This window comes from Neopelma chrysocephalum, unplaced genomic scaffold (genome assembly GCF_003984885.1).
Source record: "Neopelma chrysocephalum unplaced genomic scaffold, ASM398488v2 Primary Assembly neopelma1_24, whole genome shotgun sequence".
In the NCBI taxonomy this organism is placed as follows: Eukaryota; Metazoa; Chordata; class Aves; order Passeriformes; family Pipridae; genus Neopelma; species Neopelma chrysocephalum.
Window position 1 is genome coordinate 11,098,542 of NW_020897693.1, and position 27,376 is coordinate 11,125,917.

The 27,376-nt window shown below is 48.1% G+C and overlaps 2 protein-coding genes and 1 non-coding gene across 6 annotated transcripts in view; 2 read left to right on the forward strand and 1 right to left on the reverse strand.

Annotated features, from left to right (window-relative positions):
- The window catches only part of LOC113977296 (USP6 N-terminal-like protein), a 77,680-nt gene extending 76,804 nt beyond the window's left edge, over positions 1 to 876 (reverse strand). For all 3 annotated transcript variants that reach the window (XM_027703299.1, XM_027703324.1, XM_027703307.1), the window contains exon 1: positions 810 to 876. The gene's annotated coding sequence lies outside the window, so the exon portion shown is untranslated. The remainder of the gene's footprint in view (positions 1 to 809) is intronic.
- A 132-nt stretch (positions 877 to 1,008) lies between these two features.
- TRNAA-AGC lies at positions 1,009 to 1,081 on the forward strand. The gene has a single exon. It is a non-coding gene; the product is annotated as a tRNA-Ala (tRNA).
- A 5,040-nt stretch (positions 1,082 to 6,121) lies between these two features.
- Positions 6,122 to 20,577, forward strand: RNH1 (ribonuclease/angiogenin inhibitor 1). Of its 2 annotated transcripts, none has more exons than XM_027703458.1 (10): positions 6,122 to 6,203; positions 9,469 to 9,574; positions 11,230 to 11,400; positions 14,217 to 14,387; positions 15,057 to 15,227; positions 16,019 to 16,189; positions 16,689 to 16,859; positions 17,795 to 17,965; positions 19,205 to 19,375; positions 19,785 to 20,577. In XM_027703458.1, the coding sequence occupies exons 2-10, from the start codon at positions 9,489 to 9,491 to the stop codon at positions 19,870 to 19,872; spliced, it is 1,371 nt and encodes a 456-aa protein (XP_027559259.1). In that variant the 5' UTR covers positions 6,122 to 6,203; positions 9,469 to 9,488; the 3' UTR covers positions 19,873 to 20,577. The 2 variants fall into 2 exon arrangements, with proteins under 2 accessions (XP_027559259.1, XP_027559250.1); XM_027703449.1 differs by lacking the exon at positions 6,122 to 6,203 and adding an exon at positions 7,913 to 7,971.
- The last annotated feature ends 6,799 nt before the right edge of the window (positions 20,578 to 27,376 follow it).

The following is a 27,376-nucleotide window of genomic DNA, read 5'->3' on the forward strand; positions in this document are numbered from 1 at the left end:
CTCCTTGCCCAGCGAGGAGATGTTGTCTTTAACTTTATTTCAGCTAGAGCACAAGGGCATACGGAACGATTTCTTGAGGAAAAAGACCTCACGATTCACCCTGGTGCCAGATACCACTTTTGTGGGTGGTGTTTTCCGAGGAGGTGAAAACACGCACGGCAAGGCGGGGGGAACCAGCTGCCAGCAGCAGGCTGGCTCATCAGGCACTTGAGCTGTCGCATCTCCAACTGCCCCAGACACCCGGAGGGACCAAGCCCGCCCGTCTCACCATCGCTGCCAGCTGCATCCCCGGCAGCAGGTATTTTGGAGGCTCCCCTGGCTGCCCACTCGGCTCCCAGGCCGAGCCCCCCGAGCTCCCGCAGGGAACAGCGGGGCGGGGTGCGGGCTCTGTGCCCGCAAGGACCGTGCCTGGCTGCGGGGAAGGCGAAGCCTCCCCGAACAGTAACCGCGGCCATCCGGGCCGCTCCCGCGCTGCTCCATCAGCTGAGGTGGCTCAGTATTTTGTGGGGTTTCTTTTTGTTTGTTTGTTTCGTTCTGTTTTGACCTCAATGCAGCCCCATGGCGGCTCAAAGGACCATCCCGGTCCCCCGGCAGAGTGTCCGCCGGGAGCACAGCCCCGCGCTCGGACCCCCCCCCCCGCAGCCCCCCGGTGCACAGCCCTGTGCATCCTGCCTCCCAAACACACAGCCGCCCCAGGCACAGCCCTGTACAGCGCCCCCAGCACACAGCCCTCTGCAGCCCCTCCAAGCGTGCAGCCCCTCGCAGCCCCCACCACCCCATTCCCATTCCCGCCCCGCTCCGGGTCTCACCGCGGGGCGCATCCTCCTGCCCCGGCGCGCGCCCAGCGCCCAGCCCAGCCCGGCCCGCCGCGCGCCGCCGCCGAGCCCCGGCCGACGCGCTTCTGCGCAAGCGCAGTGGGAGACCCAACTGGGAAGTGCAACGGCCGGCAGCGCACGGTGTCTCGCGAGAAGAGAATATGTGCGCACCGGTAGAGCACCCAGTCAGGGTGGGGAATTAGCTCAAATGGTAGAGCGCTCGCTTAGCATGCGAGAGGTAGCGGGATCGATGCCCGCATTCTCCAAGTACTTTTCCTGCTTTACTTTGCCAGGCCGCAGCCCCAGGCCGCAGCCCTTCTATTCCTTCACAGTACACAAGTGCAATACTGGTTTTGCTTTTTTAAATTTTTCATGTCCTTATTTGCTTCCTTAGCATTTCTAAAGATCATAGAATCATGCAGAATATCCAGGGTTGGAAGGCACTTACAAGGATCACCGAGCCCTGCACAGGACATCCCAAGAGTCACACCATGTGCCTGAGAGCATCATCCAAAAGCTTCTTGAACTCTGTCAGGCTTGGTGCTGTGACCGCTTCCCTGGGGAGCCTGTTCCAGTGCCCAACCACCCTCTGGGTGAAGAAACTTTCCCTAATATCCAACCTAAATCTCCCCTGACACAACTTCAGGCCATTCCCTCAGGTCCTGTCACTGGTCACCACAGAAAAGAGATCAGTGCCTGCCCCTCCTCTTCCCCTCACCAGGAAGTTGTAACTGCAATGAGGTCGCCCCTCAGTCTCCTCCAGGCTGTGAACAGATGAGTGACCTCAGCTGCTCCTCATACGGCTGCATAATACATGTGCCTATCCCATGCTTAAGGCAAGCAGAGTGCTCTCTGTCTATTCCCGGTACTTTGAGGGGGCCGTTTGCTTTCTTATTTGATATTGGACGAGGCCAGCAGCAGGGACCAGCTACCCACTGCCTCCAGTGCTTCCCAGCAGCTGTGGCCCCAGCCATCATCTACCTGTTCATCCCATCCAGGAGCAGGAGGCCTCAGAGATCTCCTTTTCCTGGGAGCCTCCACTAGAGCTGAAACACTCATTTGCCTTTAGTAAATTTGAGAAGGAATCAAAACTCCTCAAGGAGTCATTGACGTAGGTGCCATTTAGTAGAAAAAGTCAAGCTCAGTGAATTTATCCAGGTGCTAAGTTCAGGAAAATACTCAATTTCTTCACATTCTGCTCCTATTCTACTGCAAAAAGCCCCAAGGAATAACCAAAGGCTTTAAAGAAAAAGAGAAGCAGTTTTTAGAAACTGAAGGTTTATCATGAAAAAACTCCAACCCCACAGGATTACACTCAGTTGGCATTTCTATCCCAGTTACTAGCTAAACGGGAAGCCAAAGGTGGAAAACAATTCTGCACACTTTCTTGGGTTACATGCATGAGGAAATGACCTTCCTGGCAAATTTCAATAACAAAGAGTGGAATTCAGCTTTCAAGCTTGCTCGCAGGCCCCCGCCAACACATGAGGAAACTGCAGAACATCCCACTCCCAAACCTTCACAGTGAATTAATTGACAATTAGTTCCTAATAGTCCAAAGAAGAACAGGATTGAAGAGAGGATGCAATGGGTTGAACACAATGATCTTGGAGGTGTTTTCCAACCTTAATGACTCCATGATTCAAAGTGATTTTTTGGCACAAATAACCACGAATTCTCATGGGTAATCTCTTAGAGATTAAAAAGAGATGTCTCCACTGGCAGAGGACATCTACAATTCCTTTCCACAAAATGACAACTGTAACACGCAAACTGAAGTCTGAAAAACAAATGAGTGTATGGTTGTTGGGATTTTTTTTAGCTTGAAGATTTCATCCTTGCCTTTTAAAGCTGGTTTAAACTCAGGCTTCTGAGTTCCATACAAATTCATGAAATAACTAGCTGTCACTACAGTGGTCTTTAAAGCTTCAAAAAAGATTTGATTCTTCTTATGTAGCAGGATTTAACAGGAAAGTGAAATCCATCGGTCTCCTATTTCATCAGCTGCTACACAGCTGGCATGAAGACACTGTGTTGTGAAATACATTTGTGTCTGGTCTGGTCCTGTCATTTTCCCTCTAGCTTTGGTCTCACCTCAACCCTCAACCCCTTCAGTATCTTGGTGACCACGGGCAACCTCGGCGTGATGGAAAACCACTGGACGGTAAGTCTGGTCAAACTGATGCTGCATCGCCCTCTGCAGACGGGCAGGCAACGACTGCCACGGGCTGAGGCAGAAGACACAGAAAAGCAGGGATGTGAGAAAAATTCCTCTGACCGTACTTTTTCTGCAGGTCAATGCAGTCCAATGGTTGATGAACATATCTGGAAAGCTCCATTTTCTTGGGGCTCCATTTTCACTGGACCCACGGTGAAAGACTGTATCCAGAGGGATAAAATATGACACATATAGTCACAGCATTATTTCATTATAATGCTCCGCACTCCCCCCAAAAAACGAAACCAGCATGAAATGGAGAGACCAGCTTTTCTTTTACAAGAACAAGCCGACCACATCAGAACAGCAAAAATTTCCTCCCTAATGGTTTTCTTGTGGGAATCTATAATGAGCTGCCACAGCATGGAACATCCGCATGCGTGCATGCACACATGCGAGTCAGGGTAAGCATTTTCCTGTATTTACTGAGGAACCCAAAGCTTACTCAGCCACCTCATAGCTCCCAGCCTATTGCTACCAGCATCTGTTTATTGACCTCTTTTTTTTTTTTTTTTTTTTTTTGGCTCCTGAGACATCAGTTGAGCCACAGTGTCGGGTTCTCTGGCTCCACAGATGCTTTGTTCCCCAGTGCTTAATCAGCCCACTGGCTCTTCAGGAATGACTCAAGTTTTGCATTTCTTCACCCTACAAAGCCTTACTTCAAGTTCACACACAGGCTCAAGGAACAAATGGCTCCCAGCAATGGATCAAGAAGGAGTTAGAACAAGCCTCTCAGAGCAACAAATGGAACTGGGTATATGCTTATGACTCGCTGTTTTGATCACCATGGCTGAATTTATGGAACGAATTTGCTTGTAAGGATGGCAGAGTCAAGTTAGCAAAAGATCTGCAACTACTCTTAACAATTTTATTGTCTTTAATTACTATTAAATATATGCACAGAGGCATCTTGAGAGCAGAGAGAATGGAACAGGAAACTGCTAGAGGGGAAAAGGCAAAGCTTTCAGCTTACACTAATGGCCTTAATTTAAGTATCCTTTTGTAAGTTTGCTCTAGGGTTATGTGTGTAAATTTAGTTTTAAAAGTAAAGTCATCTTAAATGCAGAGATATATTTCAACTTCCTCAGATCCCACAGCACAAGACCTACACTTCATGGGTCCATGGCAGCCGCGCGCAAAAGCAGCAGGGACAAGATGGACCAACGTAAGGGGAGCACCTAAATAAAGGGGAGATAAATTTGAGTGAACTCAAAATGGACATGGAAAAATTGTGATAAAGAAGGGAACACAGGGCAGAAGTCCCCATCAGACTCCTCAAGGAGTCAGACCTGAGTCTGTACAAACAATCAAATGGACATACCTTCCATGCCAGGAGTCTTCCACTGTTTGTGCAGCAAGACCCATGCATGTATTTCTCACTACTGTTTGCTGTTGGCTTTCTTAGCCCCATTTTGCATTGTTTCCTCTGGACTTGCGTGTACGTCAGTGAATAGGACAGCCTGGTCCTGCTTGCTGGGGGGAGAGCAACAGATTTGTCCCAAGATGCCTCTTGTTGTCAGTGAGGACAGCCAAAGGGATGACAGAGAGATAAAAGCTGATAACATTTTGGCATGGCTATTTGGCTTGTAAATCCAATATTTCACAAGCACAGACCAGTGTGTATTGGGTGCCTTGTGAAGGGCAGGAGGTCTACAGGAGGTCCACGTGATGTAAAGGTTTCTGAAACCTCTAACAAACACTGGACTTTGTCCTTTAGAGAATCCTGGCATGTGCAGTGGAGCAAGAATCAACAGTAGAGAGATGCCAGCAGGGGTGAGATAGGAAATGAGACCTTTGCTGTTTGGCTGAATGACAGGCCTCTGATTTCAAAATGCCTAGTGGACCAGGAGATGGTGCAACTTCTTGCCAGTGTTCATTCTTCCTAACACTGGTGGTCTTCCTGGGAGCATCGTGCCAATGCAGAAGGGTGGAGACACCCTTCACCAGCCACAGCATTCACCCAGAGAGCATCCTAATAAGCAGAACTCAAAAGCTTGTGCCATCCCCAACCTTGTGCCCCAAATTTTTGCCTGTGGTTCAGTAGATTTCAGGTCAGACCTGAAACAGGCACAAGGACTGTTCTAGCTAACTCTTTGTGTGGACAGTCCAGTGTCTCCTGGGAGGGAATGGGAAAGAGGTGCACTCTCTAGCATTCAGCTCTCTTCTGGGCACTAAGGAAGGTGGGTTTTAGCTCGTTGAGCTCTTCTGGTGGTCGGTTCCCATCTCCTCCAGAGGAAGGATAATAAAGCTAACTGGGGGGAAAACCTCTAGGGCTTCACCTGGGGCTCAGCAAAGGCTCTGTTTCCCAGGTTGCGCTGCCATCTCCTCTGTCAGCATCAAGAGCTGCGGGAGGGAAAAATGCAGCTGGCCTTCTGCCTCCGGCTCATTTGCAGGCTATTGAAACATTAATTCATCTTCACACCATAGAGGATGGGGAAAGAAAGCAGGTTTCTTCAACCTGCAATTAGCATGTGATGCAGCTTGAGTGATGGCAGGGCATTCCTTGGGGAGCAGAAGACCCAGTGGGAATTTGGGAGGAGGAGGTGTAGGAATGGGTTCATGCTTGCTGCTGAGAGGCAGCAGCTTTAGGGAGGCACGACCAGGGCTGTTCCCAAGGGACCCTTCCAGGTAGTGTGAGCATCCAGCTTGTGCAGAAGCAAGGGGCTGCCCGTGCCCTAGGCCCTGCTGAGAGGTGGGATGGATGACCCCTAGGTGAGGTGACAGGTAATCAGTAATGTGCTCAGCATCACTCCTTGGCCAGGTGGGGCAGGGCTTGCCTGGGGAATGGAGAAACTATGCAATCTCCAGCATCTCTATCCACACTTCAACAGTGTGGTGGCCTCATTTTCGGATGGATCCTTCAATGGCAACCACTTCCTTGCTCTGGGCTAAACCATGTCGAGTGGCTACATGATCCAGTGTTAGAAGTTAAAGCCACCTCTGTCATTATCACGCTTTGTGCGTCACTAAGCCAGACACAATCGCTTACAGAGTGTTTGCTCCTTAAGCCCCTGAAGAGCTGCCACGGGAGGAAAAAACCCGTCACAGCCCAAAACTGCTTTCCTCCCTCTAGCAGGCAACATGTGTACGACAGCAGAGGTTGCGTGGTAACGGCAGCAGGAAGGCGCTAGCTCTGCCTTCTTCGTTCCCCGGACGGCACCGAGAGCGAGGTACGTATCAGCGGCAAAATCAGACTCTGAAACTCCCTGAACTTTCCCTTCTGCTTACCGGGGGGCAACACGTAACCGTTTTAAAGCCGTCCTTTGTAGGCGACAGCTGGTTGTGCTTAGTTGAACTGTTGTGTGAGCCAGGGGGACGGGAACAGGGTGTTTGTAGGAAGAAAAAACTCGGGGAGATGCTGAGATTTTGGGGGCGAGGGAGGAAGGGAGGCAAGTCACTATGTTGCCTAGAGCCTCTCGGCACTTCAAAACCTTTCTTTGCTCTGTCTCGTGAAAATCTGAATGAGCTTTACTGGGGCTAAAAGTACTGGGAAACTAAAGGGAGACAGGGAGTTGCCGGCAGCCGGAGGAGGAAGCGAGCCGAGTAATGACGAATGCCTTCCAGCCCTGGCCAAGCGCTGGCACCCTTGCCCCGCCGCGGGATGTGCGGGAGAGCCGCTGGTCACTGGGGTCGGGGGAAAATCTAGGGAGGGGACAGGCACGGCAGCGGCAGAAGTCTGGTGCGCCCATCCTCCATCGCTGTCACGGCTTCGTTCCAAACAGCTCAGAGAGAGGCCTTTGTGCCAGCGAGGTGCAGCTCGTCTGCTGGGCAACGTGTTGCGCTAACGAGGGAGACAGAGAGAGAAGATGCGTCATGGATAGGACTGGTGGCGGGGATGGAGAGCGGGGATATCCCAGGCCCTCCAAGCTGGGCCCCCGTGCACAAGCTGTCTCACAAGGTGGAAGGCAGGGACACCACAGAGGAATGGATGTTTTTGTTGTTCCCAGTTCAAACAGTCCCCGGTTTCGATCTCCCTGGGGAAGTACAAGGCGGGGTCCTGTTTCCTCCCGCCAAGACCCCGCCATGGTGCCTCTCCCCTGGGTGATGCATCCGCATTGTCCTCCAGGTCCCAGCATGGGGCAGAGGTTGCCTTCGAGCCAGCTGGGACACCACCTCGCTTTTACGCTCATCCTTTGTGCATGCCCTCATTATAGGGATTTCTCCTGCTCCTGTTCTCCTGTCTTGTTTCCTGTGTATCCCAGTGCTCCTGCTCCGGGTGGGGGTGGGGAGATTGGGGTGGATGGGAAACAGGGGCAATAGGGGATGGGAGTAGAAGGAAAGGGAGGAAAAGAGAAGGAAAATAGGTAAGTTGGTGAGAAGAGGAAAAAGGGAGAATAAATGGGGTAAGAGGAGGGATAGCAGAAAAAAGGAGAACAGAATGGTGGAAAAGGAACAAAAGAGGGAAAGGGAAAAGAAGAGAGAAGGAAAAGGAGAGAAAAGAGAGAAGTGGGGAGAATACAGGAAAAAGAGGGAAGGGAGGGAGGAAGGGAGGGAGGGAGAAAATGGGAGGAAAGAGGAGGGAAAGGGAAGAAAAAGAGGGAAGGGGGAAGCACAGAAAAGAGAAGAAAGTGGAAGGTGAGAAGGGAAAAAGGAAAAAGAAGGATGTGAGGAAAACAGGAAAAAAGAGGGAAGGAAGAAGATATGAAGGAAAATATAAAGGAGAGTGGAGGGGGGAAAGAAAGGAGGAAAAGGGAAGTGAGAAAAGAAGTGAGGAAAAGGGAGGGAAAGGTAAGCAGGCAGAAGTCAGGAAAATATTAAGAAAGGGAAACACAAGAAAGGGGAAAGAGAGGAGAAACGGGGAAAAAAGGGAGAGACAGAGGAAAAGGGCGTTAAAGGGAAAAAAGGGGGAGGGAGGAGGGACAAATCCTGCCCCTCCCCGCCGCGCTACCAGGCGGAGCCGGGAGGAGCCGGCGGCAGCTGCGCGGTGGCGGCGCGGCGGTAGGAGTTGGGGGAGCAGGGCCGGGGGGCTGGGGCGGAGGGACGGAGGAAGTAAAGGAGCGAAGGAAAGAAGGGAGCGAAGGAAGGAAGGAGGGTTGCGGTAGTTAAGCGCTGCCCGCGGTGCGGGAGCTGTCGGGAGGCGGTGGAGCTGCGGGCACAGGGTCCGGGCAGGGGCAGCAGCGATGGCGGGTGTGCCCGCGGGGCAGCGCTGGGACGGGCTCTGAGTGTCCCCTGGCGTGTCGCCGCGGGCGGGGGTTGCTCCGACCCGCATCACCCCGTGACACGTGGGCTGTGGTGCCATCCCACGGAGGCCGTGGGCCGGCATTCCCGGCAGCGCCCGCGTTGGGAAGGGCAGAGGCCGAGCACGTCCATGAGCTCATGATCCTGCTGGCGCCGTGCGCCGTGTCCCGCGTCCTGCCGTGATTCCCGAGCGCAGACCCGCGGTCGGACGCGTCTCCTCCTCACGTGGGTGAGGGGTTTGTTGCGGACGAGACCTGACGTGAGCTCTGATGCGGAGCTCGCCTCCGAGAAAAGCGAGTTTGGCATACCCGCGATGCTGTGGCAGCAGGAGGTGACTGGGAGGGAAAGCGGTGGTTAGCTGCAGTTCGCATTCCGATGTGATAGCTCAGGGGATTATTTCTTTTACAAATGCCCTGTAGTCTGAGTCATGTTGGCCAAACCAGGAGACTAAGGCTGCATTTTGTCACCTACTGCAGCGCAGCTTCTACTCCCATCCACTGCAAACTAAGCCTAGAGCTCAGCTACTGGCCTTGTCGTGGTTTTGTGCACATTTATCTGGAGCTGCTCTGCAAGGGGCAGTGTTTACATCAGTTCAGAAATGCAGGTTGACTGCAGAGCAAAAAAATTCCTGCTTACTAGCTTCTGGTACTTGACTTGCCCCACCAGAGCAACCTTTCAAACCTTGGAATCAAGTCATGAAGGAACGCTTTTCCCGTCCACCGAGGTTTTGCTTCTCACATACAGACACATGATTCACAGGATTTTTAATTTGAGCCCAGGCAGTTCTCATGCTCATTTTTCTCATTGACCCTAATTCTCTCAAAAATATCCCAGTTTTAATTATAGCTTGAGGTTCCACAGTCAATCGGGTGCACCACGCTGGTGGCATCTGTGTGGCTCAGCAGCGCAATAGTGAGTAACACCAGTGCCTCTGAAAAGCTCGTTCTGGTTAAGCTCCCTTGGAGAGGGAAGAGAAGCTTCCTAGTTTCACACAAGCAGCTTTCAGATAACCAACTGTTGCCGTATCTCTCCAGCATTCCTATTTCCTTCATGGAGAACGGCCTTAACGAGTCCCAAACAATACCATTCCAACTCTGCTGGCTTATAAGTGACTTGCAGCAGACTAGTGTTGGAAAAATATTATCTCTCCCCTTCGCACAATGTGACTCATAGCTGAGAGCTGAGGGGGTTGGAGGATGTTGTTGCTTCTCAGTCCATTAGAAAAAAAAGGTGGTTTTGTTTTGTTTTAATTTTCAGGTCTTATCTCAACTGTCAAAATGGAGCTTGACATCCAGTGTGAGGAGATGAGCCCATCTAGATGGGCTGAACTTCTGACTACAATGAAATCCTGCAAAACCATCAGGTAGTAACCAGTTGTGTATCATCTCTTCTGAGTAAGAACTGTTGCAATTCTCTCCTATGCTCTTCACCTTCAGAACTGTTTGACATAGGACTTAGAAATTGATCAGCAACAGGATTGATTCTACCTATTTTTATCCAGAAAGTTAAATTAATTTAAAGTTTTTCAACAACAGATAAACATTGTTTGGTATGAAGCAATGTTGCCCTGATTCTGTGGTGTGCAATAGAGCTCAGCTAGGTGATGTGATTATCTAATATTTGACCACCATTTTGGTTATTCTGCTTTTCTCCCTCAAGAGGGGGAAGACATCACCCTGTGCTCATTAGGTTGCACATTCTTTGGGCTGCAGCTTAGATGCTGTCTTAGCTTTTGCTTAATAGTCACACACAAGCCACCTGCCATTGGCTTTTAATTCTTCACTTGACCTTCAGAAGTACCAACCTTATTTGTTGAGCAGACAGTGTGAGGGAACCCTCTCCTGGGGTGTAAAGTGTAGGACAGGGCCCAGAAGAGTTGCTCCTGCAGTCTTTCGCCTCTGCCGGTTGGGAATTCACACCCCACAGGCTGGTATCATCCTGCTCAGGCTGGAGAGGATGGCCCACATCATGCCAGCAATGCTTCGGAGGACATCAGCCAGGCTGAAGGTGGCTTGCTTTTGTTTTGCAAAAGAGCTTTTGCAGGCAAGCTTCATGGGCCTGGCCTTGACTTCCCAAGGCCTGCCCTGGGTGGCAGAAGGCAGTGGGATGGTTGTCTCCTGGGCAGAGGCTGGGCTGCTCCAGATGTAGTGGATGAGAGAGGCTGCAGCATGGATTTTTCATCAGTGTTGAACACAGTCTCATTGGGAATCAAGTCTTCTTGCCAGAGGGGCGAAAGGAGAAACCTAGTGGACCCTCAGTTTTCATACTGTTGTCTAAGAAAAGTGACCAGGCAACTTTTGGCAGTTCTGACTGTGGCTGGGGCTGTAGGGTTCTTCATGACACCTCCCTTTTCCCCCATGTCTTTTCTGCCTCCCTCTATAGCTCTCTGCCTGTCCTGGGCTCCTGATCCTTTCCTTGGCTCTCCTTTCAATTCAGTTAACCCACATCAGTTTAGCAACAACGAGAAAAACGCTGATGTCCAGTGGGAGAAGCTGCTGCCATCCTGCAAACTCACCGTTTGTGTGCTGAGATTCACGGTGGAGGGAGATGGTGCAAACCAGCATGACTCACCTACAGGAGACCAAACTGCTTGTGGGTGTCTCTGGGGCTGGCTGAAGATCCAGCTTGGCTGTTCTCAGTGCAGAACCAGTCTGACAGCCTGTGAGCTGCCTCTGGTTAGACATGGCCTCAGATGGCAGGCAGTTTGCCACTATGAGTGTTTAAATGAAGGTGCATCCTACAGCTGAAGGGGAATGATTTGTGCCCTCCTCTGTGCAGCACAGAGGAGGAGTGAGGCTTGGGGAACTGCCACCCAGCCCATCCTGTACTGCAGCCCTGCAGAGAGCATATCTTGTTTTGGGCCGTGCAACGCCTAACAGGTCACGCACATGCTTATGGAGGCATCCCAGGAACTGCAGAGGACTAAATTGCCCACTTTGCTTTAAAAGGGAATGCTCCAGCCAAGGAGAACAGAGCAGCTCTGGGGACTAAAATGCTCCTTCTCTTTGTGTCTTTCAGGTTGGATGACTGCAATCTCTCCAGCAGTAACTGTGAGGATCTCTCTTCCATCATCAGTACAAATCCATCCCTCACAGAGCTGAAGCTGAACAACAATGAACTGGGAGATGCAGGCGTTGAATACCTGTGTAAAGGGTTGCTGATGCCAAGCTGTAGCCTACAGAAGTTATGGTAAAGCCCCATTTTGTCTTGCTCTAACATGCTGTTGTGAATGAGTGTTTTAAGGTCACTTCAATCCTTGGCAAAGGTATTGGCAAAACAGGTTTAATATAAAAATGAAAGCACAACAAAGTTCATTGGCAAGGTTCACTCTACTGCTTACTAGGTGGTTAAAGCACAAAGCGAAAAAGCAAACAAAAAGCTAAAATAAATCTAAAACCAATGTCAACCCAAAAATTATCTTTATGGAGGCTGGGGTGGGAGGAAGGATAATGGTAAGGATAAAAAAGAATAAAGAAGACTCTCCTGTTGAGCCTTAAGGTTCAGAGTAAACCCCCTTGCTAACCTGAACCCCAGACTTGACCAACAGTTTAGGCCTAAAGGTTTTAACATCACTTAAACTTAACAGCATTTAAGCAATAGTTTAAATTAAACAATTTAACAAAGTATTCATTTAGAATTTACTATAGCACAACAGTTAACTCAGGCCTAACTTACAAATCTAAAGTACTTAAGAATCTAGGAGAGCAACAATCATAGTACCTTTGGTGTAGCATATTTACACCTGCACACACACAGACCTAAATAAGTAAGTACAATGTATTCACATGTGAAAAATTCCCCTCGAATTTGGTGAAGTGCTCACGTCAGATGCCTTTGCATCTTCTCAGCGGGTGAAGGATTGAGCCTCGAGGCGGGAGGGGGTGTCAGCCCAGGGTCTGTCGTTGTCGTTCGGGCAATCCTCTGAGCGTAGCCAACTTCAGAGTTCACTGGCTCTGAGAGGCCTCGTTCTGGTTGAAGCCCACTGTGGTTCAGGAGAGCTCAAAGGGTCTCACTTTGGACTGCTGTTTATAAGGTCATGAGAGAGTGGGCTTTAGTCGTAATAATTTTTCATCCTGGTCGGTAATTTTCTTTGAAACTTTGATAAGGAAAATGTTATTATATGGGTTGTTTTTCAGGCAAGAAAAATAAGTTTCCAAGGCTGTTCATTAAAAAAACAGGAGCTCATTAGACAGCATTAGTTCCTGGGAACAGACAGTGGGTTTTTTTGTAAGTTCAAAGCGGCCTTAGCCCAGGTGCTGTTTGTCAAGGCCGAGGCCCAAGGGAAGGGAGGGTATGCACCACTACACGTGCTTGCAGGCAGCTACAGGTGAAATCATGAGGCAAACTAGTATATGGTGGTAGTAAGAGACGTGACTATACATTTCAGCCATTACCTTGGTATATGGCTGGAAAACCCCAGCAGTTTGTATGTAAGTAGTATATTTATTGGAATAGTCCAGATCATCAGCCTCTCTTCATTTTCCAGCACAGAGGTAGGGTTTTCCAGGACAGGTAGGGTTTTCCCAGCCACGCAAAGGCTTTCTGGAGACTTTCTTTAGAAGAGGTGCTAGATCTTTCCGAAGTCTAGGCAGCTGAATTATCTGTTTAGGCCAGCTTAAACAGAAGGATGACCACAAAGGGCCCCCACTCTGCCATTAGCACATACTTGACATTGTCACAAATGCATTTTTCAAAGGGCTCTTCTGCCAGTATTAAGTATGGTATTCATCATGTGGTCTGGTTTGCTTTCTCCTTTCTCTGGGAGCCAAGCAAAAGGTTGTTCTTATGATCCTTGATCTTACAAGAGCTGTCAGCCTTTCTGCATTCTACCAGACTGGCCCAGTCTCAAGCCATGTCTTCTCAGCTGGGCAGAGCCAGCTTGTTTTGGGACAGCATGTTTTATAGAGGCACCCTACCACATTATAGCATTAGTGGGCTTCCATCAGCAACCCTGGTGCAGGAGCTTTAGTCAGAGCCAATGGCTGCTGCCCTTGCTCCTCAGAAGCCCTCAAAGAGATGATTTCTCTGTCCAGCATCTCTTCTTCAGGATACTGGAGTCCTCCAGCTTGCAAAGCGGGTCTAGGACACTACCTTGTAAAAATCAGATATGCCTGCTTCAAAGTCTCTGTGTCCCCTGCAATGAGGACTCACAGACAGAGGGAAAGTTGACTGTGAAGCTAATCAAATTGCAACTCTCTGATGGGCTTTCAAGAAATAACTGTGATACTCTGTACTGGAAGGCTTAAGTAATTTTTCAGAGAGTTTGTCCTAGGCTTCACACTTCTCCAGATGCTCAAGAAACAGCCTGGATTAGGCTTTCTCAGTTCTGTAGAAATGTAATTGTCCGTTTTTGGGGTTCTAGTGAGGTGCCTTAGGAAATAAAAGAGCAAACAAACCCAAGTCAAACTTAGTACCTCCATTCATGACCTCTCTCTGTTGCCACAAAGTCCTGTCCGATAACTATATAAACATCCCATAGCAATACTAGCACAGTTCCTGTGCTACTTCTCCAATCCTGAGTGCTGAAGGATCAACTTCGTAGACCCTTCTTAGAGTATACCAATAAACATCTAAATGATATCCATGGATTTAAGCCAAGTAGGATGACATTTTAAGTTCTAGCTACTCTGGGTCATATTTCTAGAGGGGGCAAGAAATCATAAGATGATCTGTGGGATCAGCTTCATGATAATTAAAACACTTCTCTAAAGCAGTTGTGGTGCTACTTCATGTAGGCTGGATCCTTATTTATTCTGCTGGAGGTGCTGTATGAGCAATTATGCTGAAGGAAGCATGGGAGCTATTATTCGTGGTACAGATATAATACTGAGAGAATATTTTAACATCTGTAAAACAGCAGCACTAACCAGGATATATCGTTTCCTAGAGGGTTAGTGCCATGGTGTCCTTTCCAAGCTCAAACCTTGGCAGGTACACCTCTCTGAGAAGAGCCTCTGTAATTCTGGGGGTGCATTTCCCTCACCCTGGTTGCCTCTCTCCTTCAGGCTGCAAAACTGCAATCTGACAAGTGCCAGCTGTGAGACCCTGCGGTCTGTCCTCAGTGCACAGCCATCCCTGACAGAGCTGCACGTGGGTGACAACAGACTAGGAACTGCTGGAGTGAAGGTGCTGTGTCAAGGGATGATGAACCCCAGCTGTAAGCTGCAGAAGCTGCAGTAAGTAGTCACTGGGATTTTTTGGTCATCGGACAGGTCATGCTTGTCTTTCCCTTGAGAGAAGCAGGGGTTTTGTTCCCAGATGTGGATTTCTTCTTGTTTTACCTGAAATTGTGTCACACTTATTCACACCAGTGGGTCTCGTGGGTTTGTAAGACTTGGGTGTCTGTTCCCATAGGCTTTGTTTAGGCCTCCTGGCCTGGCAGCAGTGGCTGTAAATGCAGGACCTCTTAGACATCCAGGGGACATCAGATTCTGCTGCCCTTGGTCTTTGTTTATTGACTGAGCGGGATCCTGGCCCCCAGCTCCTGCCAGGAAGGCCCGATGGTGAGGCTGTGAGATGGTGTTGCAGTGTAGAGCTCAGCCATGTGCTCCAGGGCAGCCTGTGCAGTGGTTTAATGGAGGATTAGTGTAAAAATGGGTGGGTAATTAGTCTTGCTAGGGTCCCCTAGGATATGGTTTAAGAATTAATGCTTCCTGCAATGAGCAGAGAGATGCTGTTAAAAACTCTTATGGTTATCTCTGTCTTTATGCGTTGCCTGGTCTCAACTCATGTTGGCATCTTTTCTGCCCTGGCTAACACACACTTTGCCCACAGCTGATTCTTGCAGGTTGTGAGACGTGATAAAGACAGTTGGTTTTTTGCCTGGACTTCTTTTCTTCTTGCAGGCTGGAGTATTGTGAACTCACAGCTGATATTGTGGAAGCTCTCAATGCCGCTCTGCAAAGCAAGCCCACCCTGAAGGAACTCAGCCTGAGCAACAACACTCTGGGAGATACAGCTGTAAAGCAGCTGTGCCGGGGACTGGTGGAGTCAAGCTGCAACCTAGAGTTACTACAGTAAGGAAGAGTTGGACATCTCTAATTTCAACCAGTCCTGCCGCTAGTCATACCATCCATAAGACAGTAAAAATTATTGTCAGGAATGCTTGAAATTTAGGCCAGATTTTTTGCGGGCTCAGATTTATGTAACAGGAGGCTGTACACAAATGTGTGGGGCTTTCAGTTTCGAAGATTTTGGTACCACAGGTTAAACCAGCACTTACAAGCCGGGACTGCTCGCCAGTGTCTCAGAGCAGAGGAACAAGTACCCTCAGTGGCTCCAGTTCTTAACTTTGAATTACTAGCCAGCTGAGCATATTTATTAGAGCCCTTTTCTGCTACAAAACAGAGGTGCTGGACTTGGCCTTGTATCTGGGGTAAAGCCCTTGAAGGGCTTTAGGGTAGAAGCACGATTCATTTTATATTGCCCCTGTGGTTCAGCAGGGGTTAGCTCAGCAGGGACTCACTGTACGATACAGCCAAAAGTTCCTCTTAAAAGGGATAATCAATATAAAGTGGGAGTTTGGCAAGAATGATCCTTGCTTTAATGGTTATGAATGGGTAAGTCAAAGTAAAAATGCCCTGCAGCCTCATGAAATGCAGGAGCAGTGTGTTGCCTCACCCAGAGCCCATCTAGGACACCTGTATCATCTCTGAGCCTTGCAGGATCTAGCAATGCCCAGCTGGGCTGCACTGGTTTGCAGCAAGGAAGCAGCACATAGACCCTTCTCAATCTGAACTGGGCGTGTTGGAGTGTATCTAATACAGTGGGTCTGGAGCAGCAACTCCAACTATGCTTTTTCATGCAGCCTGGAGAACTGTGGCATAACCAGCGACAGCTGTCGGGATATTAGCACTGTTCTCAGTAACAAGTCATCACTGATGGATCTCTCTGTGGGGGATAACAAGATCGGGGACTCCGGGCTGGCTCTGCTTTGCCAAGGACTGATGCATCCTAACTGCAAAATCCAGAAGCTGTGGTAAGGGTGGGAAGAGGTTTCTTAAATCCCTTGTGCAGCCACCAGGCTTTCGAGGTTGTGCTGCTGGTTCGCTCCTAAGTGGAAAGTGTCTCAGTTACCCCCCCGCCCCAGTGAAAAAAGAATGTCTCAGCTGCAGATTAGTTCCTTCTCAAAACTGGTGGAGGACACCATGAGCAAGCAGAGCCATGCTGAAATCACTTGGATCAGATTCTGGGAAAAGTGCGAATGGAAGTTTGCGGTGGCATTGTCTTGGCTTCCTGTTATCTGTCTACTAGAATTGCATGTTCCTTTTTTTGTGCATGTGTGTTAAAAACAGAGCTTTTGCTGCAACAATTGGAAAGTAAGGAGAAAGCTGTGTGGTATGGTGCATGAATGGGTTTTGTAAAGGATAGAAGAAAATGAGATGATGTAACCAGAAATTCAGAATACTAAAATAGGATTCTGTTTTCTAATCTAAGTCATTCTTGGGAGAAAATAATGTTTTTTTTCTTCCCTGCAGGTTATGGGACTGTGATCTCACAAGTGCTAGCTGTAAAGATCTCTCCAGACTCATCAGTACAAAAGAGACCCTCACAGAGATCAGTCTAATAGACAATAACCTGAGAGACTCAGGGATGGAAATGCTGTGTCAGGCGCTCAAGGATCCCAAATCTAAACTTCAGGAGCTATGGTGAGCTGCTGTCAAGTTTCACATATCCACTGCCTTCTTTGAAGGCTTCACTGAAGAAAGATGTAAGTGAAGTAGTGCCCACCAGATTGATGCTCAGTTCCAATGGTTGTATAAACAACTTGTGCTGGTTGTTAATGAAAGGATTTATGGAGTTGAAGAGGGTTTTTATAGACTTACAGACTTAAAAGGTATTTGTATTTCTAGACTTGTAGACACTTTGAAGATCTGCCCCATAATCCTGTTAATAGGAGACCAAACATCACTTGTAGAGCTTCTAATGTATTTTATTGTGCAACAAATGTCAGCTGAGAGACTTTTGAAATTTGAAAGGCCTCATGTAACAGCAAATTGAGTGCTGTGATCAGATATCTCAGGTTCTCCACTGGATCTAATCTCTCTCACTGATCAGCCAAAAGAAAGCTCGAGTGACATAAACAGTTCTCAGCATCCTATCCTGTTGACTGTGTTACTCTTTAGTCTGGGACAGTCTGGTGGCCTGGAGAGGAAATTTGTTCTTTCACTTAGAAACTGAACAAGCAACACTTGAACTTTTCTACTTTGCAAATTCAGCTCCTACCCCATTTGGGTTCTTGCCCTACACTGGAGGCTTGGAAGTGAACCTCAGGAGTGCATGGTGGAGCCAAGAGTGACTGTTAGAGCAGTGTGCTTCATCTTTGATTGTCCCTGTGCTTGATGGGCAGGTGCCTTTCGTAGGTGCACGCTCTGAGACAGACATCCCACATATAAGAGTGGGAGAGGTGCTGCTTAGAAAGAACGGAGCAGATGGGGGTTGAGGGGAGTACAGTAATTATGGGAAAATTCTGGTTCCTCTGTTCCCACTGCCTGGGCTCCTGTTATGCAAATGTAGAGAAAGGAACGGTGCCTGATACTCTCTAGATCTCCCACCTAGATCTCATGTCACTTTTGCTTTGCAGGGTTAGGGAGTGCGGGCTCACGACTGCTTGCTGCAAGGTTGTCAGCTCTGCTCTCAGCACCAACAAGCACTTGAAAGTACTGCACATTGGTGAGAACAAGTTGGGAGATGCAGGTGTTGAACTCCTCTGTGAAGGGCTGCTGCACCCCAACTGCAACATCCAGTCCTTATGGTAAGGTGCACCCTCAGAAATCATCTTCTCTCTTGCGGTGCTACCCTTCCAAGACTGTGCAGAGAGAGAGACAGCAATAGGTGTTAGTGTGGTATATTTTTGTTTTGTTCGTTATGAAACAATTCGTGCCACAAGCTGATGTTTAAGTAGTCCAGGAGCAAGTCAGTGGAAGCCACACCTTCTTCTATGTATTCTGTCACTCATGGTCTCGAAAGTACAGGCTGGCACCTGTGTGACAGTGCATTCGTAGCTGTCCCCAGGTGCTGTCCCAGGTGCAGAACTGAAAGTTCATGGCACAGTGTACCTGGGACAAAGAGTGGGGAGGCTGGAGTGATCTTGCTTTGTTGTGGGAGCCGTGCACTGTAGAGCTTCTGGTGCCCTTCTCCAAACTCACGTGTAGGGCCTCTCTCGGGTGGGACACTGAGATGGAGGAACTGCTGATCGAGGTGTGGTGCGCTTATTCTCATGCCTGCCAGTCTCAGTGCAAAGCCTGCCTGAATTCACCTGTTGCCCCTTATTCCCATAGTCCCTATGGGTGCAAGTACAAGTACTGATCCAGCCTCACTGGTAGGAGTAGGAGGCCATCTGGAGCATTACCTCCAGCCCTGTGGTGGGATTTGCCTTCTCCATCTGCCTGTCCCTTCCCAGGTGGGCAGTGAGCTCTGGACTGTGTGATGCTCAGGGCACCTCAGTGCTTTCTCCATGCCTCTGGACAGAAGCCGGAGCTGTGCTCCGATGCCTGAGTCTTACAGTGAGTGAGTTGAGCCAATGGGTTGTGGGAGGCATAAGTAAGACTAGAAGTCTCTTCCAGAAAGATACGTTTGCTGACCAGTTAAAGCTTCTCAACTGAGAGGTCTCAATTGCCCTTTTTAGAGAGATTGTTGCAAGTCTCAAATAGTACTCACATAGTACTAAAGTTTAGAGATGATTTATGATCACTTCAAACCAAAAAGATGATGCATGGTGTTGAAGTTGGGAATATCTTCTATGGGTTCCTTCTACCCCTGTAGCCACACACTGTTAAGCTTTAGGGAGGACTTCTAGGTGTTCAGCAGTCATCATGAGGGCGGCTGTCTCTGTGCCGAGACCACGGGCCAGCCCCTGCTGATATCTCAGAGCTGTCAGCTTCACAGAGATTGCTGCTCCGTGCTAGGGATGTCTGTGTCTGCTGTCTGAGGGTGGGCTGGTGGTCCCTGGAGCCATGGCTCACTGCAGTGTCTCTCCCTGCTCTCCCTGCAGGCTGGGTAACTGCGATCTGACGGCAGCCTGCTGTGCCACCCTCGCCACCATCATGACCACCAAGCAGTGCCTTACTGAGCTGGACCTGAGCTACAACCCTCTGGAAGATGAAGGCATCAGGAAGATCTGTGAAGCCTTGAGGAATCCCAGCTGCAACGTGCAGCAGTTAATGTGAGAGACGTTTGTGGCCCTACTGTGTTCCCCCTGGCAGGTGGTGAACTCAGAGAGCTGGGAGGCTGTGGGGAGGGGGCCACATGCACCGGCTCTCCGGGAATTGCACCTGAGGGCAACTAGTGACCAGGGGGGATTCAAATGCTGTCTGCATGTCCAAGTGACATGACCACAGGTGCCTTGATCTGCTTTGGTCCACAGGGCCAAAGAACAAGGAGAGGGTGATGCTGGTGAGGGAGTAATAGGGCTCTGGATTGTAAAGCATGTTTTTGGCTGTTGGGCCAGACTCAAACCTAGATGGGGCTCTTCCTGTTATATGATCTTCCCATACTGGCCATCTGTGCATTGTTCTCTTTCTTTAACAGGAGGATGCTCACTAAACCTTGCTTGCCTTTTTGTTTTGGTGTAGTTTGTATGACATTTTGTGGAGTGCTGAAGTGGATGATGAACTGAGAGCCTTGGAAGACTCCAAGCCTGAAGTGAAGATCATTTCATGAGTGGTGACTGCCTGCAAAGCAACGTCAAAGCAACATCCTCTTCTTAATCTGAACTTTCCATACATGAAGCTAATTAACTTAATAGAGATTTTTCTTGTACCAAAACCATTTTTGGATTCCCTGAGTGGGTGTCTGGGGAGCTGACTGATCTCCTGTGCATCTCTGGATGTACTAACTCTGAGGCTCATGAAAGCTGCAGCATCACTATCCTTGAAATAAACAATTACTGTCTTGTAGAAGTGGGTCTCTAGCCGTTAGGAGCTCTTTAATCCTATAATCCCTTCTAATGAATTAGTTGGGCTTTAAAGAGAGCTCCTTTCCCAAGGCAAGAGAACTACCCACTGTATTGTTACTGCGTGTTGCTTTGGATAGGTCTCTGGGGAAGGCCCTCAAAAAAAACGAAATGTTTTTTAATCTAAAATGGAGTTCTCCCCTGTCTTTCCTTGGAAGTGTTATTGGAAAAGCAGTGGTGGCCAAGGCACTAGAGAAAAAAAAGAAATGAGCAGCTGTTCAGCTGTGTAATGTCAAAATTGGTGTCCTTTGAGAAGTGATTTTCCTACAAAAGATGCTGTGTGCATTCCTGCTAGTATGGGAAATTATTAAATGACTGATATGTTTACTGTGGCAAAGAGTGGTTCTACAGGAACTTTATACTTAATTTTTCTACTTATAAAAATAAAATATATCTGTATATTTCTCCTTTAAGACCAATCTAATCTCTTCTGAATTACAAGCTTGTTTTACTTGTTTGGTTTTGGTAAGTCTTTAACTGAAAAATGTCAGAGATCTTAGTTATGGCCTCAGGTAGACAACAAGCCTAGAAGACATTCTGGTTTTCAGGGAATGCTGACTGGCTTTTCATGCCCAGTCAGACTTTTAATAAACCCTGTTCCAAGAGTAAATGCATCCGTCGCATGCCTAAAACACAAAAGAATGAGCACAGCTTTAAAAATTGGAAGGAGAACCTGGCATTGCCCTGGGGTGGCCTTGCAGGAAGAATGCCAAAAAAATCCCATTCCCCAACATCTCTTTCTGGAGTGGTCACTTGTTGTTTCATTCACTTGCAAGTCCTGCATGGGCACCCAAGTTCATAGAATATGCTGAGTTGGAAGGGACCCATCAGGATCATGGAGTCCAACTCTTGGCCCTGTGGAGGACACCCCAAGAATCACACCATGTGCCTGAGAGCATCCTCTGGGCTTTGGCTTCTGATACTCACCTGTTGATCATATAGATACTGTAACTGGCTTTTCTTTGACCTAAAATACTTGAGCATTGTTTCTACAATAGCCTTCACAAACCTCAAATGGTGCCTGTGAAGCAGTTTAATTGTGTCTTCAGGCAGGTGTAAAGGATAGGATTTGTCTTTTCCTCGAGGCATGTCTCCTGATGCTGCCCAAAATGCTAAAAAAACGCTCTTTTTTGCTTTGGTCTTCCCCATCAATAAAAACTTACCCATTCTAAGGAGCTCATTAATAGGCTTTTCAGTTCATGGTCTTTCCTGGACTTGGCATGCACAGGATTCATTTCAAGCTGGGGGAGAAGATAGGGCTGCAGAGGGGAAAGAGAAAAGTAGGGGGAGCCAGGAAAATTAAGCATCTGCTTGGGTGTAAAGACAGCTCTCTAAAAAGACACAGCAAATATTAGAAACAGATTTCTGAGAATACTTCATATGGTGGATAGAAAAGGATGTCTGAGAGGGAAGCAGAGGTGCTCCTGGGCTGCTCCCAAAGCAGTTTGTGGTCTGGCAGATTGAAGGTGAGGTAGTTTGCAGGCAAATCCTCCCTTGGCCCCATCTAGTGTGCAGGATGGGCTACGGACTGCATCATCCAAAGTCAAACCCTAGCTAAACTAGCCCACAGCCAGCACTTGTGATTTGCAGGACACACTCCCTGCAGTGTCCCCTGTACTGGCTACCCAGGGGGGGCACTCTACCCTCACACTGCAGCACAGGGCACCATTGTGCTGCTGTCCTCTGCTGCAGCGCCTGGAAAGTGCCTCCTTCCTCCACTGCAGGCAGAGGAGCACTGGGAAGGGTCTGCTCCCATGGCTCCTCTGCAGGCATTGTCTCCGACAGTGTGTTCCAACCTGGGTATAAACCCCACGCCTGGTTTGGGTCCCAGAGTGGTTCTGCATTTCCTCCAAGAACACAGACAGAATTTGGAAAGGTCTCTGCAGCACACACCACATGTCCAGCTGCCAGCTTCACCAAGAAAAACCACAGGAGCCATATTTTGCCACCTCATGAGCTTGGAGCATCTCAGGCCAGGCCAGCCCAGCAGAGCTCTGCACGTCTCCCCAGGATGGGGGGTAAAAAGCAGGTATAAATCCCGGGATCCAGGAGCAAGCCACTGTAGCAAGAGACATTTGCACTCATAAAAAAGACTGAAGCAAGGATTTCTACTCCTAAAAACTCATTTGTTTTTATTCATCTATTAGTTGGTCCAACTCACTGCCCTGGCAAACTTTGTCACGTCAGTGAACTTGGGAGAGCTGAAAGACAGAAATTTGCTGCTTCTGCATTTTAGACGTGTGGGTTGTCACCATTTTAAGCTAAAAGTAGTAGTCAGTAATTGAATCACAAACCTTTCACATGGACTAGACAAGAGGCTGGCAGGCAAAGCCTTGCTCATATCGAGACAACAGCTGGAGCACTTGCAGCTCCTGGGACATGGCAGTCACATTCTGGTTCTCAATCAGGGCAAATGGTTGGATCCCCATCCTACAGTGGTTTGTAAATACTGACTTTCTACTAGCAAGGGCTGAGTTTCACCTAGTGTAATGAAGCTTAAAGACAGAATTATACAGCCAAAATAGAAAATTAAGAAATACAAGTATGACTTCCTGTTTAAGCAAATACTAGAACCTTAAAAAACACACCCCAGAGATCTTAAATCCAGGGAAAACAGGTCTGTATTTTAGATCTCAGTAACAGCAACAGTGGTTTAGAGTGTGGTAAAACTTCAGTTTTCTGCTAGTAGTTTGGGATTCTAAAAAAAATTTAATTTTTCACTCATCACAGCATATGATCACAAGCAGGGAGGTCACAGTGTTCCAGTTAATGTTGCCAGAGTAGTTAAGCAAACACTGCTGTCCTTACAAACAGTTTATACCCCAAGCAAACCTCCTACTTGCTTTGGAAGATCTTCAAATCACAGCTGCTCTGGCATCCCTGACAACTCTCTTGCTGCTTGGGCTTTTTGGGAAGGAGCTCCAGCGCAGCAAGGCTCCAGGCACCAGCTTCAAATGACAGTGATGCTAACAGCAATTTCAGTGCTCCAGTTGAATCTGAAAGGGGAAATCAAGGCAGCTGTGTTTGAAGAGTTAACCACACGCAGCTCCTCACTTTGAAAGCAGTACTTGCCATCTGAGTCATTCCCAAGCCTCTACTAAAACAGTCTGAACGGGAGTTACTTCTTGCCTGAATTCCCCTTTTGCACAGAAAATTATGATTTTCAATTATAATTTCCAACACATCTTCTCCTTTCTGTGTGCTTATTTCCTCAGTCGCCCCTTCCTCCCCAGCACCTCCTTTTCATTTCATCTCTTCTACTAATGGGGAAAACACATGGGGGGAAAAAAAAAAAGGAAAGCAAAGAACAAAGAAACCTGAAAAACCAAACCCCACTAAGGGGGAAAGTCCCTCATAAGGTAAGAAGAGTTTTGATCTACTTTACCCATTCCCCTCCTCACAGCTGAGCGTGGACATCTTGCATTTCTCCTCCTGGGGCACAGCGTCAGAGCCCTCTCCTTCCTCTCCCACTTGTCTGGCACTCACACCACAAACACTGGCCTGACAAGTGCACTCCCAGGTTGGCAAGGACTTACAAATTGACAGCTTGATGAATGTGTGAGGTAAATCTTGCCTCTCTCAGCTAGAGCCAGCTGCATCCACCATGAGACGAAATGCAGCCCCCAGCAGGAGGAAGAAAGTGGGCTGGGTCAGATGACTGCACAGATGATAAGCCTTTCCAAGCTAGAGGGCAAATTGGAGGCACATGGGATGCAGAACCATGTAGCTGGGGGGGGATGGAAACTCCAACTGGCCAATATTCTGTCAAAGCCTATCTGGTTTGCAATTAGAGGCAGGTATGCAGTGGGAGAGGTGAATTGTTGGCAGTTCCTCAAGCCCTTGAAGATGTTCCAGCAGACATTCCGAAAGTCCCAAGACAGGCTGTGCTGCCATCAGGCTGGCATGCTGCAGCTCATAATATCCTTAGAGAGTAATAAGGTACCAGCACAGCTGTCATTTGCACAGGTACCCTACAAGCAACTCATGCAAATCCTCCAGTGCTGCTCGTTGTTTCCTACCTCCCTGGTAATTACCACATCCTAAGAACCACAGTGTGCCATCAGGACAGTGAATAGACTCAGTGTACCCTGCACTGCCAGCACTTCCCACCCCGATGTCTTTATACCCCAGGTATTGCTTTTGCCTTGTTCCAGACTTCACTTAGATGCTTAGTTCAGACCCTAATTACACTTTGCAGATGGTTAAAGCACTTCTGTTTCTGAATACAGAAGTACTCTGCAGGCCGTATTGTAGTTGTCTGGGAAACACCGCCTGCCTCCGTGACTTGTAGGTGCAGCTTAGCTAATTGAGCTCCTGGTAGCTGGGTTACATGTGTCAGCTCATCTCTCCTATGCAGTAACCGCAAGCCAAGTCATGAGGCTGCACTTGGAGGTAATTAGAATACAAAGCACCAAAGAGTTTTCCCATAGCACTTCCCACAAAAAGGGAAAATAAGACTCTTTGTTTCTCTCTGACTGCAGTGGGGAGCTGCTGCTTTTTTCTCCCAGGGGATCTCTTCCCAGCTCTGTGCCACAGGATGCAAAGCAAATATAGATTAGACATGCTACGTGGCATGCAGCCATGTCTGCTAACTACAGCAGGATCAAAGATAGCTATAATCCCAACAAGGTGGGTTAGATTCAGCTAATGAATTCTCTGGGGAAGAAATCTGGCTGGATTTGAATGACTTGATAAAGAGCAGATAGAGCTTCCAAGGCTGGAGAGACCAAATGGTACTGATCCAAGGCTTCTCAGGGCAATTCATCCAAGCCCAGGTGGGATAAGGAGTGAAAACCAGGTGAGGGAGAAAGGAAAGCACTGGAGGATGGTGTTCTATGTCCTTTCTCACCAACCTCCACAGTTCTTGGCCCTGTAATCTCCATATAACTTAACAACGTCTTCTGAGAGAACCACTCCTGCTTTTCAGATGGCTCACTGCCTTTAAGTGCTTAAAGCCTCTTTAGGCTACTGGATTTTATGCCTGGCAACCCTGGAAGGGTATGGGATGACATCAGCTGAGACTATAGATCTAGATCCAATAGTGTATGCAAACATTTCCCATTCACTATTGGCATCCAGCTGCTACAGTCTCGGCTCCAACAGCCACAGGACACACTTGTCAAAAGACAAAAAAAAAATAAAAAAAGATCCAAGTGCTTTGGATAGAGAAAGAAGAGTTAAAACAACTGCATAGCAAAAGCAGATGAAAAGCACATATTCTTTGCCCACTCATTTATCTTGTGCCCATAGAAGGTTTGCAGAGCTGGGAGGACTTCATGGATTGGTTTCATCAAGGGTTATAATTATTTTCCTCAATCATCTAGAAGCTCAGCCTTTCTCCTCTATGTTCTGCCTGGTGCCTTCTGGGATCCTCCTGGGAGCTGCAAGGCAGCTCCATGTGGGGCAGCTCTCGCTGTGACCTTGATGGCTGGATTTGCCAAGCAGGCACCTGAAACACCAGCCCTCCACAGTTTTGCTGGAGTCAATGAAGCAGCAGCCTCTCCACCTTGTTCCTTCCCATATATGCCCTGATCTGAGCCAGCTTCACCAATATTGGCTCCTGTCTTGCTGAGCAGGGTGGTAACTTGTTTTTCTAGTACAGCAAACCAACGTTTTACCACATCAGTGACAGTGTGGCATGTGTATGATGACCTGCTTTTACACCATTTCTGAAGGTTTTTGTTGAAGTGCCCAATATTGAGTTAGGCACCTGGGAGGAACTGTGAAGGGGATTCTCTTGGTTTTGCAGGGAAACACAATGATGTTCCCAGCATTCAGGTGCAGGTTTTTAAAAGTAACTTCTCTCGGGTGAATGACAACGAGTTAATGAGTTTGAAAATGAGTGTGTCCACTGGCCATCAGTGATGGTTAACAGTGTTTGGAGGCTTTTCTAGGCTGAGCCAGTCAGTGCTTGGGTCTCCTGTCCCTCCCTTGCTCACTCATGCCCTTAAAAGGGAGCGGGCAAGACTGCTCTGCCTTTAGGATGTTATCACAGGAGGATTTCAGAGCCTAATTGGTAACGCCAAGGTGTCTTTAATTCACATATTCTCTCCCCATCCTAATGAAAGCCCACTCTGCACAGGCAGAAATGTGCTATTCCCCTCACTAATGAGATGTTACCCTCACTTGATTACTATTTCCCTTCCCCAAGACAGACATCCAATACTTTAGCCTCTCTGCAGTTGTGCGAGCTGAGAGCACGCCCCTGGATCGCAGATAAAATGAAATGAAATAAAATAAAATAAATTATCTCTTCCCACTTGCTTCTTACTCCTCTTCCCTCCTCAGCTGTGCAAAGTCACAAGCTGTGACCATGTCTCATCCCATCTCTCTTGTCCAGAGGCATCAGGCCCAAGAGCCATCTGAATACAGCTTGCCAGACTGCTCCAAGATGCATTTTTATTGTAAGCAGGTCACAAGGCTGTCCCAGAAAGTCTAAACCATATGGTATTCACACCAGGTGGTCAATGCCAGCACCTGCATGATGGCAATGTTAACACTGGACTCTTGGCAGGTCCCACTAACAAGGTCTTGCTGGTGACAACAATGTCCCTGCAGCAAGAGAGCCTGAGTGAAAGCACAAGATCCACTGTCTTCCTACTCATGCCTCAGGTGCTGGGGGAAGAAACACTTCCCATTGAACTGGGATCTTTTCCAGCTGGACTAACCCAGGACATACCTATGCACAAGCTAAAGCAAATGTAAGTGTAAGACCATGCAACAGCAATTTCTTCCTCCACTGCACTAATTTTTGAGGTACCCTATCTAAACATTCTGCTTTTCAGAGACACGATCCTCGGGAGTTTTTAAACTCTGGCCTCTCTAAAGGGTTTCACAAGCTATCAGATAAAAATCCCACTCCAAGACCCTCATAATCATATCCGAATGTCATCATTTTCAGAAACCCCACAGAATCAAGCAATGGACTGAGTGACAGTCTGGTAGAAAAAAAAAAGATCCCCAAACCTGTGGCATGAATATATCCAAAGAGCGAGACTCTCCATCTGAAAGGAATGGAGGGAGAAGTAAAGTAGAATAGAATAACCTAGAACAGAATAGAACAAAACATAACACAATATATTCTATATAAAATATTGCACTTCTGCTTATATCTGTGTAATATAAAATGCTGCTCTTTCACTTAAACACAAGCTCTTCACATGTGTGCACCAGGGGGAAACGTCGCTTCATCCCCATTTCCGTAGCAGGACT

Coding starts and splice junctions, on each gene's coding strand:
- RNH1 (XM_027703458.1), top strand. CDS start 9,489: ATGGAGCTTGACATCCAGTGTGAGGAGATGAGCCCATCTAGATGGGCT. Junction 9,575..11,229: donor AAATCCTGCAAAACCATCAG/GTAGTAACCAGT, acceptor TGTGTCTTTCAG/GTTGGATGACTGCAATCTCT. Junction 11,401..14,216: donor TGTAGCCTACAGAAGTTATG/GTAAAGCCCCAT, acceptor TCTCTCCTTCAG/GCTGCAAAACTGCAATCTGA.